Raw genomic sequence first — 14317 nt, 5'->3', positions numbered from 1 at the left:
AGTGGTCCCGTGACTCTCATACACATAGTACACGTCAAAGAAACCACTTACTCGTTCTCCCCAAACATAAAACTACTGTGTTTGACGGTAGTTATAGCTATTCTTTGTCGTAGTGTCGGTAGTTATAGCTATTCTAAATGCAAATACTGCAAAATAAAGCAATGCGAATAATACTTAAGCGCAACATATACACACGGATAAGAGACATGTTAAAGGAGCTGAATTTTTTGACGGTGAAGCAAACTGTGTATTTGAATGTACTTATTTTTATACATAAAATTAAATTAGGGATGATGTCTAAGGAACTGAAAAGAAAAATAAATTACAATAACGAGATACACGGACACGGGACGAGAAATTCTAAGCAAATTAGATTGCCAACAAGAAAAAAAACAAGCACCCAAAAATCTCTGATGTACCAGGCCGTTCAACTCTATAACAAAATCCCGAAGGAAATTGCTGTGATAGAAAATATTAATAAGTTCAAAAATGAATTAAGAAAATATGTCTATCTCAATTATTAATGTTTCTTTTTTTTGTGACTTTATTGAAATATTTAAAGAAAGATTATGTTTGCCAAACAATGTACATGTTTATATGTTTATAAAACTATTAGCACACACGAAGATGTGAGCTAACTTAAGATTAATAAATAAATATTCTTTGTCAAAGCTTTGGAACGAAGTACAATTGTCAATTCGAATATCGACATCGTTGCATTGCTTCAAAAAGCTGTGCTGCGAATGGTTGCTATCATTACAATTTAGGGGATACTAAGCTACATGTGCTTGCGATAATGTACATTGTTTATTTTGAATTTTTGTTGACTATATTATTAATTTGCATTGATACTACAGTTTATGTACTCTAGAAGGATTATTTTTAATTCTTTTTTTTTTTCTTTTTTAATTTGTTCATGTTATTGTTGTGAACTTTGTAAGAGGGAGACCAAAACACTGAGTTTTCAGTGGAGATAACCGGTGAAAAATATTATGGCTTAAAAATATGTACTCTTATTGGTTATTGGTAATAAGTTTTATTACGTACAATAAGTACAGAGTGGAAGATACTACCAGTATCGCCCTGGTGTAAGACCACCACTCAGAATTGAAACGTTGCTCCAAATGGCTTTAGCCGTGTTTAGTGACTAGATCTGAATAGCCAGGTACTTCCCCACCTTCCTCTTTCCCTTCTCCACTTACCTTCAGCCTCACAACATCCCCCAATTGGGGATGCCATAGTCTCACTGGCTCCAGACGGGAGCAGTTGGGACTCTTGTGAGGTATTCACTATAAAAAAAAAAAAAATTATATTTACATATTAGTAGTAATTAATCAAATTCAAATTTTAATGGTACTTACTCAGTATATAATTATCTATTTAATTTCATAAAATTAGTGAGCTAAGAAAAATATTTTTCTTCTTTTACCATATCCTCTTAAAATATTATATCAGCATTCGAGCCACCAACGGATTATCGTCGCAATTTATTATGTACCTTCGCTTGCCATATTATCAGCTCTGTTTACTCCAAATGAATAAAATAACTCCATGTACTTATACCGCCTACCACCTACTTATTAATCGAAATGTAATAATATTATTTTTATTCTCAAATTAATGTTCAATGTAAATAAATATATTCTAATATTTATTTACATTTACTGTGTATCTAATTTAGTAACAGCTATTGTAGTCTATTTTATTTTATTTTTTATTTTATTTTATTTTATTAGGAACATTAACAGGTTTATAACATAACATGCATAGAGAGAGAGAAAAAATAAGTAAAAGAATTAGGTTACAACCCAATAACCAATGTTCACATCATGCAATAAAGATAAAGAAGGTTAAAAAGCAATAAACAAACAAAGAAAACAAAGAAAGGTTAAAAACAAAGAAATGTTAAAAACAAGGAAATAATAAGAGAAAATGTACCTATATATATATATACACGTATAAATTTTTTCATTATCTTTACTTTTGTTATCATGCTTTATACATTTTGTTTATTTCTTACTTTATAAATAAAAACTTTCTTTCTTTTCTTTACCCAATATAATATATTGTAATGGCACTACTCCCCAAATCAAACACGAGAAACGTTTTTCACTATTGAATTGGGTAGTTACGTTAAAAAGAAAACATTTTTATTGAAATTAGTTTTTTTTTTAGTTTAACATATTTATGTTTTTTTATATGTAGAATTAATAAATCGTTACTTAAAAATGAATAAAATACTATCTCAAAAAAACGTTCTGCTTGGTTTGACTGTTTCTGTCACGCCGCAGATCTATGCGGGTTTTAAATTCTCGTATTGTATGAAAAATTGTATGTTTTGTTGTTAGAAATTTGTGAATCTGATTCGCTGTTTTTGAATGCATGTTTAAATAAATTACAGATTTTGAAAGCAGTAAAAAAACCCTTTCTGATTTTAATATTACAAACGGACAAATGCAATTACAGATATAAAAATTCTCTTTTCAAAGATGGAGGATTTTTTACGATTGTTTTGAAGCTTACCTATTGTTTTTTTCTTGTAGAAGTACCACTTTATATGAAACTGAAAAACATATTTAATTACAAAGACGCATTATAAAGGCTATTGATACTTTACTTTTGTTCGTTTCATATAAAAATAATTAATATTAATTCACAAACTTTGGCAAACACGCTAAGTTTTACGGAGATGACTTTTTGGAATATATTTTAATTATTTAAAGTATATTGTAAATAAATTTTTAGATACAAATATAGAGCGTGGTGCTATTTCTTTCTATATATATCTCCCCGTAGTACAAAAGGATATACGAGTACAACAACTATATTGTGAGTCTCAGCTTAGTACTTAGTTCATCATGTTGATATAAAAAGTAAGCTTCTTTTGACGTCACATGGCTCCTCAAAACTAACAATAAAAAATAAATATACAGTTATTTAAGTCAGAAGGTCATTTTTGACTAAAAATAAATTTAAAAATGGACTGCAGTTCCTCAGGCTTCTAAATAGGGACACCTATAACAGTTTAATAAAAGTTTTTGGTTGTTCTTAATCTGAAGATGAAATGATGATGATCAATGAATTTAATTCAAAATAATTACCTCATCGGTTCTCGTGTTCATAAGCGTCTCAAAGACGATCCATCGTACGCTCTCATTGCACTCAGGCGTCGTGAGCGAGCCCAGGTACGTGAAATAATTCGTCTTGTAATGCACGATGTCGAGGGGTAGGGTGATGGGATAGGACAGATTCCCCAGACGAGCATCATCAACAGTGTTCACCAAAGTGGAAACCTCGGGGTCGGAATTATTGCTAGCCTGAAAAATATACAAACTATTGCAATCATATGTTATTATAGTCTACACTTCTGTTGCAGTTCTTCAGTTGTCTGATCTCTAAATCTTCTTAAATCAATATCATTAAATATAAGATTGCTGACTTTATTATTGTCTCCATCGAAGGCTTTCCTAAAAAGGATGGATTTATAGCATACCATAGTCCCGTTAAAACGAAACTCAAAATAAATTAATAAAAAAATACATTTTTCTTTTTAAATTTAGGTTAGCATTACGTAGGTACCTACATGTTTACAATTAATATATAGAGAGAAATAGTCCGAAGGAATGAGAAGAAGAGAGATGCATGTCATTTAATCGTTTTGTATACAATTAAAACGTTTTATTTCTTATTTTTAATACTTACTTTAAATAATACACCTATTACAGAGAGAGCATCTGGTCTTCCAGACGCCAGGGCTTCTTTTATTGAACTGAAAATGAAAATAAACATTGTTTGTTGAACAACAGCATAAAAACATTTTGTCATAATAAAATTTTTTGGACAAAGTGTCACACAAGTGGCAGTTAAGTCACACAAGTTGCAGCTTTGCATGACTTACTTTTTGTTTTGTTTATGTTAACATTACTTATGGTTATACCTATGTCTCACAACCAGTGGCGAAACTATAGGGTGGCAGGGCTGGAAAAATGCCACGGGCCCGCGGGCCCAGAAGTGGCTCAGAAGTCAGAAATAACCTTATATTTTTAACAAAATTTAGAAAAAATTATAAATTTTATATAAGTACATAAAATCAACTAAAGTTATACACAACTAAAGGCCATGTAGGTACACATTCAAATAAATTATTAAGATTTAAACGCATTTATAAGAAAAGGATGTCGTTCAATTTTAGAACGCATCCATTAGTTGCTGAATTTTTAGTCGCAGCAGTTTGGCGGCGCGGGCGAACTAGAGACGCTCAGAGTATTCCTGCATTTTGATAAGGATCAAGTATTGGACATCATTATTAATCAACTGAAATCGCGTTTCCTTTCAATGAATGAAATTGTTTCCAATTTCAGTGTTTTGCAACCTGCCACTTTGCAAAATTTAACATGACGACGCTGATCTCTTAAAAAAAGCTCTAGAATTTGTTGATATATATAAAAAAGACATATCTGAATTATTTGCCAGGGAACTTCTCAGTTTTTGGTCCACAGTTCTAACTTGCTGATTTATTAATAATAAAGAATTTATGTCGTGCAGCTTTCCTGAAGTGTGTACTTCATTAATGTTATTTGTTACAATTCCTGTGACTACAGCTAGTGCCGAAAGGTCATTCTCTAAACTAAAATTAATAAAAACATATTTAAGAAAGTCAATGGGATAAGACGGGCTACGTTACTTGGCTATTCTGTCTATTGAAAATTCAATAGCCCAATATTTAAGCTTTGATGACGTTATTGATACTTTTGCGGAACAGAAAGCTCGGAGAAAAGAATTTTACTAAAAAATATCTTGTAAAGACTAAATTGTTTTTTCATTCTACCTACATACGTAATACCCATGCTTTTGAAAGTAATAATACAGACAATATTAGTAATACTCTGGGTAACTTCTTAAGTTATTTATAAAAAATCAATTACAACGCGACAATTATTTTTACTGGGGGGGCATCCATTGAATTTGCCACGGGCCCCCGATGGTATAGTTTCGCCACTGCTCACAACAAAGTTTAAAATAATTAGAATAAGAAGTACAATTATAAATCCTGCATGTTCCGCGTCTCCCATAAAGTCCATCCACAACATTGCATCAGGGATCCAGTCCCTGCTATCCATGGAGTAGTTTCTCTTATATTTTGCATTGAAGTGATCATTTGTTATTCGGAATTAAATTTAAGTAAATGGAATAGATGTAGAAACGGAAAAGTAAATTAACAGTTTGAAAGTATAATAAGGATAATAAACTAATGTTCCTAGCTGCCTTTCAACTTATATAAGGTTGCAAAATATCACTTTCTCAGAACTATGAGAACTAGAATATTCTTAGAAAAGAAATTAACAAAAAATATGCATTTTTAAATTCAATGTAACATCTAATGATCCTCCAGACAAAGCAGTAACTAGCTCTTTATTAAGAAAATAATTTTAAAATCAATATAGCTATTTGAAATTTTTCCAACTCTACACATTTTCTAAAATTTCAGTTTGACCCATTGCTTTCACCCAGTGAAACCATGTTGATGTATTACTTAAAATCGGTGTTGTAATGGACGAGGTGCATCTCCATGGGAAGTTTCTGGGAGTTGATGGCGTGCTCTGATCCATCAGTGTTGTCATTGCCCCAATGGAAGTGCATATTAGCCAGTCGGTAAGTCCCTACCAGGGGTCCTCCAGACATAGTTGGCTCGGCACTTTTATTAGTTCCGAAAGGTCCGTGGAATTCAACTGCAACACAATAAAAACCACTATCATTAAGTTCTTTAAAAAAAATACAGCTGCACCTCCATACAGAACTAAAATATACAACAACCTCAGACATCTTGTATACTTTTATGTTTACCAAAAACTGAAATTGGCTGGATGTATAGAAAGATATGCCAGACAGTTCATCGAAAATATCGACATATCACTGCAACGTATATATAAGCAGTCATTTGTCTTCACTCTCTTTTCAGTCATTTGTCGTTCGTTCATGTCATCATTCATGTGACTGATAAATATTCCTAATTACTTGCAAAGAAGCGGAAATAGCGCTAAAAACTAAATAACAGTGTTTGTCTACTTTACCGATCAACCAAAAATTCCGAACTTAATCTACTCCCTAAAAACCAACGTCGTTAATGTCATGTACAGTTTCTCGGAGAGATATCAACTTTATAAATCGATTTACGCCACGAACTACACACAAGATACAATAAAATTTACAAGGGAAGAAGTTGAAGGAATCGAATTGAGCGGGTCGTGAGCTTTAGTAACTCTACGGGTGGTGGATAATCGCTGTACGAGTTATCGAATCATGTGATCGAGCGGAGCTAAAGGAGAAAAGGGCAAAGGTAACCCTTGGGATGGAGCACCGAGCTTTCGAAAACAACTTGAGGAAGCTTTCATCCTGAAGTTGATGGATACTATCGAGCTTAAAAGGCTGGTATGAAGGCTAATGACGATGACGCCAGTATAATGGATACTTAAATTAGTTATTGCATCATGATCAATACATATTTTTGAACCGTTATGAAATTAAGATATCCATTGATTATGTGTGGACTTGGATACCCAGTATAGTTTCCTGGTTTCCGGAACCATTATCAAAAAATAAATTTTTCGGAAACCTCTCAACACAGTTATTCATTTATAAATTATATATACAGGGTGTATCGGCACGTACCCGACAAACTTTAACCAGCTATTCCTTAGCACATTTGGAGTAAAAAATGTTATGGGCACTTTGCTGTCCGGTAACATTTTTTTTTCAATTAAAAAAAAAAAAAAATCCACACTCCGTCACTGTCATTGGAATTTTTTCTCGTGTTCAACAGCTGTTATTAGTAAGTGTGTCAAAAAGTGTCCTCGCTCTGTCGTACACACTAAATAATAATAGTTGAAAATGAGACGAATGGTGCCGTGCCATTTCGTTGTGATTGTAAAAGCGCGCCAACGTAGGTAAGTACGTTCATTATTCAACGAAACTCGAACAAAAAATGACAGGTTTTCAAACTTTGACAAAGGATAAAACATTGGTGACATGTGGTGAAAATATGAATAGTAATTTTTTATAAAAAAAAAATGTTATCGGACAGCAAAGTGCCCATAACATTTTTTACTCCAAATGTGCTAAGGAATAGCTGGTTGAAGTTTGTCGGATACGTGCCGATACACCCTGTATATATATATATTTTTGTTATATATCTTTCAATATTTTGTATCATAGGGTAGTTTTAATATTCTCCTGACGAAGGAAGGGTACTCCCGAAACCGGTAGAGTGTAATTAAAAGAGAAGTGGTCTGAAACAAATTTTTATTTGTTATTTATAAATTGTTGCTCAACAGCGTGTTATAACTTATAACATTAGCTGCATTGTCATAAAAATATTTTAGCAACTAGATTGGGTAGTATGGTAGATAAACATTTTTTACATAAATTGAAAGATACCTTTTGAAACAGCTTATTTTCTTGTTGAACAAATTAAAAATATGCAACCAATAATTTGGCATTATCTCTAATTGACCTAGACATTTTTAGTAAATAAACCGTTCAAATTTTCTGAAAAATATTAAATTTGTTCACTCACCCGTGGTTCCAAGATTTAAAGGTTCGATAAACATGTGTTTCTGTCCATAGTTCTTGAACACTAAGCAAGACTTTCCTCCTTCCGTGATGTTTCTAATGTTGATGGGTGATAGTTTGTCTCCATAGCAATGTGGGTAGGTTTCTCCCCACTTCCCTTGATCTGATTAAAATGTATTTCAATTAATTATTAACATCATTTTCAAAAGAAAACATATTTAATCGGATTACGAATAGACGGACAATATTGTGAATTCTCCACATTCCCGTGGAGTGATTATCGAAATACAAATCAATCATTTTCGACAATAGGCGCAGATTGTCACCAGAAAACATCGTAAAAGTGATATTAGTTTATTGTGGTTTAGACTTGTGGTTTATTGTGAATAAAAAAGTGAAGATATTGGTTTCGAATCGCTAGAGTGCGGAAATGATTCCTCCTATAGTAAGAAGAAAATGGACAAAAAAAATATCAGTTGACTTCTTCCGTTCGCGCATCGTACGTAAAAATTTCAAAGTTTGTTCTTATTAGTTCCAGGAGTATTTTAAAGATAGAAGAAGTAGAGGATGCCTGAAAAAGCTTAACGAATTATCTCTACAGTGGAATGAAATATGGAAATCGAACGAAAGTCCATATAATGTAGTTTTTTAATATGAAAAATGTGCTGTACAGTAGTGAGTGGTAGAAAAAGTCGGGGACGCCAAAGAGAGATTCAACGCTTAATCTCGGCACTGGAATGAGGTACGTGATGAAATTAAAGCCGATATAAGAGAGTTTTTTAAAGGCAACCATGTAGATTTCATGGTGCTAAATGAGGCGAATGGTTGTAAAAGTTGGGAACACCCGAAGAAGACACGATCAAATTAATCAAATACTTATGTGTGGTAAAATATGGCGTACCCGATGAACGAAGAAAATAGTATGTATTACGTAGAAGTGAACCGTAAAAGAAGTCGAGGAGGCCCGAGATGGCACGATCAAGTGAAATAAATACTTATCAAAATACAATAATATTAGTTCCAAGTCAAAAATGCACCAATTTCAGGCACACTACAATTCACATTCTCAAAACTTCACTCAAAAACCGTACATAAACCCGATCAGCGCAGGGTACACGTAAGCCGAAAAGTAGAAATTGACGAAATCGAAAAAATTTCGTAATTTTATAACATGCTATTGTTTGTAATGCAAATGTTATGGTTCCACAAAGTAAATTAAATAAAAACAAATAATATTCCAATGTAACAATGAAATATTGTAAAATAATGTATCAACAATAAAAAAAAAATTTAAAAAAAAAATGTTTTCCGGTCGCAAATAGTCTTTGGAAAAAGGAAAATTTTTTAAATGTTTTACGAGTTTCATTGTGCTATTCTTCCGATTTTCAAAAGTCAACATTCAATTACAGGAATGCCACACATGACTTATTTTATTGTGAATAACGCTTATTTTGCTGGAAAATAAAATTAATTCAATACGGGGTGACCGGGACCGGGGGTAAAGTACGCTTACATCGGGTGGTGATTCTAAATGATTTTAGAAGTCGAAAATAAAAATAAAGTTTCGAATTTCTAATGTTTTAAGGTAATTTTTAAATTTAAAAAAGTTGAATAGTGTGTGTGGGAAAATGAACTTCTACCAAAAGATACGTTGAAAAGTAATTTTCCGAAGTTATTTTTCTTTTTTACTTCTACCCTCATATAGAAGCACCTCCCGCATTTGACCCCCGAACACCCTGTATATGATTTGAGATTCTCACGGCCAAAAGTATTTATTTATTTTAGGAGTATTATGCCGTGTTGCAGGTCAGATGTGCAAGGATGACACTGTGTGATGGACACCGTGTGTCATTACAGTGTGACATTACTGTGTCCATCATCAGAGCAGATGTATGCTGATGACACCGTATGACGGACACTGTAATGCTGTCCACAACGTTGTTTAAAGAAGGAGGTAGCGCAACACGGCAAAATACCCCTAAAATAAATCACTATAAGTCTTCAATGTACTTTTTTTTTTTAAACATTAGAGATAGAAAAACATATCTTTGAATATACGTAGTTATCCCGGGGAAACTACACGGAATAGATATACAAATTTTAATAAATATGTTAACCGGTAAGACGGTAAAACTTATAAAAAAGTCATTTTGCAAAAACCAAGTAAGTTAATACGAAAATTATGTTAATCGGCGTATGGGGGCGTTAGGCATTTTACCCAAAGATATTAAAAGAACGAGATGTGCTATGAGCAGTTCATACTGTGTGGAATTGTTTTGCCCAGTGTCGCCGGTTTTGTTCACCAATACTACTGTACACCTTCGCTTACGCTAAGGTATCCGCACTAATACATAGAACAGATTTCTGTGCGTACACGTCCCGATAGTATTCAAAGTACCCTAATTAGGTAGTACTCCGCCTACGGTCCGGCGGCCAACATAGCATATCTCGTTCTTCTAATATCTTTGCATTTTACCCCTGGAAAAAATTAGTACTTAAAATGGCATTTCGAGGGTTAAAGTCGTTTCACGTCGAAAACTACTTTTAGAGTAACCACTGCCATTGAATTAATCTGAAACCTATTCCATAAAGAAATATATCATTTTCAAAATATTTGCCGAAATATCGCAAAAATTTTCATTGTAGAATTATTAAAATTAACCAATATATTAGAACTTTTAAAATAAAACAATTAACATCTAGCTATTGCACCTCTTATTGAATTATTTCCTCAAGATTGACATAAATAATAGGTGTCGTCTTCTTGCAATTACTACAGCTGCATTATTATTTCACATGTAATTACTGTAATCATTTAGCAAAAATGTTACTTTATTTTCATTTATTTATCAATTTACGAACTGTATGGAGCCCGCTAATAAATAGATGATTCCCGCTTCGTGAATAGACGATTGAATGAATTAAGAAATATATACACTAGCTTTAATATGTCGCATAGATATTATGTTAATACAATTACTACCTAGTATGTACATATAAACTTAACATTTTTATAAACATTTTTCGTCTTTATACCTTAGAAGTAGGCAAATTCTTATTTTCTTACAACAGGCTTATAACTACAAACTATCATATTTAGATTTGCTTTTTGCTTGGTTTATATGACAAATGGTGAATGTTATATTATTGCTTTACTATTCTATATTTATAATCTTCACAATATTTTTTTTTATATAAACTATGTAAAATGGCTGACCGATCGCCTATGTGTCGTATTGTATCATGTTACTGATGCCACTACCTAGCATTTACATATAAACTTTACATTTCTTATTAACGAATTTTTTTTTTTTTTTTTTTTAATTATTTATTGAGTTAGTTTATACATTTGAATATAAACTAATATAAACAAGATCATATTTCATTTTGTAATTTTACATATTTTTACAATAAATATAACATTTCTTTTTAAATACATTCATTCTTCCTTCATTCTTCAGACTTTCAGGCATTTCATCATACATTTTTAGTCCTTTGTACATTAGGCAGTTCTGTGATTTTGTTTTTTTCATATGTGGCAATCTAATCCTATTTACATTTCTGGTTTCGTAATTATGAACATCTCTATTAAAAACAATTTCATCCTTAAAATATTTTGGCATTTGGTTGTTCATGATTTTATGTACAAAAATTAACACATTAAATAATAGTCTCTTTTTTATAGAAATCCAATTTAGCTGTTCTCTCATTTGATCTATGCTTGCGTATTTTCCTTTTCCTAGTATACATCTCATAGCTCTATTCTGTATAACATCTAGCTTGTTCAAGTTTCCTTCATTGGCCAAATACAACACAGTAGAGCAATAATCTAAATGTGGAGCAACTATAGTTTTATAAATCAGCTCTGTAGTGTTTCCATTTAGTTTATTTCTTAATCTTCTAAGAAAATTGACTTTTTTAGATACCTTTTTTAGCACATATTCAAAATTTGCTGCGAAAGTTAGTTTTGAATCTAGTATCACACCCAGGTACTTAATTTCATTTACTTTTTCAATTTTTTCGCCATTAATTGTCAATTTTAACTCTGTGTTATGTGTTTTGTTGCCTATTTCCATATATTTTGTTTTGTTGACATTCAGTTTTAATTTGTTTAATTTCAGCCATTTCGCTATATTTTGTAGGTCTTCATTTAATTTATTGATTGCATCTATGTATTCTTCACATGAAATATAGATTAATGTATCGTCTGCAAATAATCTAATTTTGCAATGTTTTATGGTTTTAATTATATCATTAATGTAAATAATGAATAGAATTGGGCCTAATACCGACCCTTGTGGAACACCGAGGTTGTTTTCTATCGGTTCTGATTCTGAGCTTTCCACTTTTGTTACCTGTTTTCTTTCATGGAGATATTCTTTGAAAAGATTTAGAGCTACTTCAGAAAGACCTATATCTTCTAATTTTTCCAAAAGTTTTTTCCTTTCTATCGTTTCAAATGCTCTTTTAAAATCTAAAAATGTTGCAATGGTGATTTTTTTATTATCTGTTTCTTTCTTCCATGTATTAATCACAATGTTTATTGCAGCTTCACAAGAGTTATTATTACGGAATCCTGATTGTTCGTCACATAATATATGATGTTTTTCCAAATACTCAACGAGTTGTTTCTTTATTACAATTTCTAGTACCTGTTCGTATTTTGGTAACATATTTATAGGTCTAAATTCTTCGCATTTTCTGGTATTAACAACTTTCGGAATCGGGATCACAATAGATGTTTTCCATGTGTTTGGAAATTTTCCACTTCTTAACGATTCATTTATTATGTTCAGTAGATGAGGTCCTATCACTGGCATTGCATCCCTTAAAACTGTAAAGCTTATTCCATCTGGACTCTCTTTTGATTTGGTGCTGTTTAGAATCTGTAAAAGATATGTTTCATCAATCTCTTTAAACACAAGTTTTTCTCGGTTTAGGGGAACATTTCTCACGCGGTTGTCTTCCTTCAGTATTGGTATACTCTGATGTAATTCCGTTATGCTGTTTACAAAATATTTGTTGAAGCAGTTCTGTATGCTACCCTGTATCTGATGTGGAAATTCAATGTCATGTTTCATCCCTTTATCTTCAGTTTGCATTAATCCTTTTATGGTTTTCCACATTTTTTTAGTGTCTCCTTTTTCACAGATAATTTTATTTTTGAAGTAATCGTTCTTACAAACTTTCAGTTGTTTTGAGTATTTATTTCTTGCATTTTTGAATGCTTTCCAGTCTTGTGAGTTTCTTGAGATTTTTGCAATTTTGTACAGTCTATCTCTTTCATATTGTATTGATTGTAGTTCTATGTTATACCATTTATTTGTTCCTCTTATTTTAGTAGTTTGGATTGGTATTAACTGGTCGATTACTTCTTGAAGGTTATTTATTAATGATTTAGCCTTTTCATTAAATTCCATTTGATGAAGTTCATTCATATCACCCAGAAGTTCAATTTACCTTTCACTGTTATATTTTTTATAATTTCTGTATTTTATTACTTTGCTGGTTTTCGTATTATTTCTTTTTGTGTTATCTGTAATGTGGATAAGGTTATGGTCGGTTATTTTTGGCTCATCTAGAACTTTTACATTCAAATCTAATCTGTTGGATATGACAAGGTCAATTAACGTCCTGGATTTATCCGTTATTCGTGTCTCACTTTTAACAAGTTGTTTCATTCCCGATGCTTGGATAATTTTTTTAAGTCTTTTAGTATATGTATCATTCAAATTTTTGAAATTTATATTAAAGTCACCAGTTAGGATATTATCTTCTTCCTCTTCTAGGTTTTGGGTGCACCAGTTCTCTATAAATGATAAAAAGTCTTTTGTACTTGCATTTGGAGAATGGTAAATTACTCCGTATACTCCTTTCTTATATCCAGAAGTTATCCTGATCGCTAGTATCCAGCAGTTCTTTTCGTATTTTGTGTTAGAAATAACTTCAAATATTATGTCTTTTTTGATAATTATTATTGCTCCCCCTGTGTGTCTACTGTAGGAATCACAGCGTATTGTTGAATATCCTTGAAAAGTAACTTCGCTGTCTTCAATATCGCATGTTATGTGAGTCTCGCTTAACATTACAAGTGCAGGATCATTTCGTTCAATCAAAATCTGGATTTCTTCATTGTTCGCTATCAGACTCTGAATATTTAAGTATGTAATTCCTTGCAGTTGGTTGCTTTTTATAAAAAATTTACCTTTTTCTTCTCCAATTCCAATTTCCTTTTGTATACTGGACATTCGAAGCTCCACGCTGGATGATTTGAGTCCAGGTTTATCTTCAACTTGTTTTTAGTATTAATACAATTATTACACTTTTCTGTTCCTCTAATAGCCTTGCATTCTTCACTTTTATGACCACCTGTACATTTAGGGCATACAAAGGAGTCTTTTTTACATTCGCTCCCTTTATGGTTGAACCCGTAGCATTTATAGCAGCGCTTAATGTCAAATGCATCAAATACTCTGACCCTTTCCCATCCAATATTTATTTTTTGCATTTGCAACATTATTCCATGTGTTTGTGTATCTACTTCCAAATATATTATATATTCTTCTCCTGTTTTTAATTTCTTGTTTTTTATTACAGTTACTTCCATTTTTTGTGGTTCTTCTGGAAACTCGTTCTGAATTTTTATGTTCTGAACGATTTCTTTTTCATCCATTTTATGTGTTACTCCAACGACTTTTATTGATGGGAATCTTTTATTTGGGATCTTCGTTGTATATTTTTCACAGAA

At 31.9% G+C, this 14317-nt stretch overlaps 2 protein-coding genes across 2 annotated transcripts in view; one reads left to right on the top strand and one right to left on the bottom strand.

The window, feature by feature from the left end:
• Positions 1-14317, top strand: part of LOC149423361 (uncharacterized) — a gene marked incomplete at its 5' end in the record, with an annotated part of 104847 nt that overhangs the window by 42341 nt on the left and 48189 nt on the right. The window lies entirely within an intron of this gene.
• Positions 1-14317, bottom strand: part of LOC149423362 (carbonic anhydrase 1-like) — a 40068-nt gene that overhangs the window by 1730 nt on the left and 24021 nt on the right. Inside the window, exons 2-5 of the mRNA XM_089633001.1 lie at positions 7574-7732; positions 5534-5729; positions 3703-3769; positions 3102-3317 (exon numbers count right to left, since the gene is read on the bottom strand). Coding sequence (XP_089489127.1) covers positions 3102-3317; positions 3703-3769; positions 5534-5729; positions 7574-7732 — 638 coding nt within the window. The remainder of the gene's footprint in view (positions 1-3101; positions 3318-3702; positions 3770-5533; positions 5730-7573; positions 7733-14317) is intronic.

The sequence above is a fragment of the Hesperophylax consimilis genome, chromosome 6, assembly GCF_061612785.1.
Source record: "Hesperophylax consimilis isolate HC1 chromosome 6, BYU_Hcon_1.0, whole genome shotgun sequence".
NCBI lineage: Eukaryota > Metazoa > Arthropoda > Insecta > Trichoptera > Limnephilidae > Hesperophylax > Hesperophylax consimilis.
The sequence above is the reverse complement of the archived record's forward strand: the minus strand, read 5'-3'. Positions and strand labels throughout refer to the sequence as shown.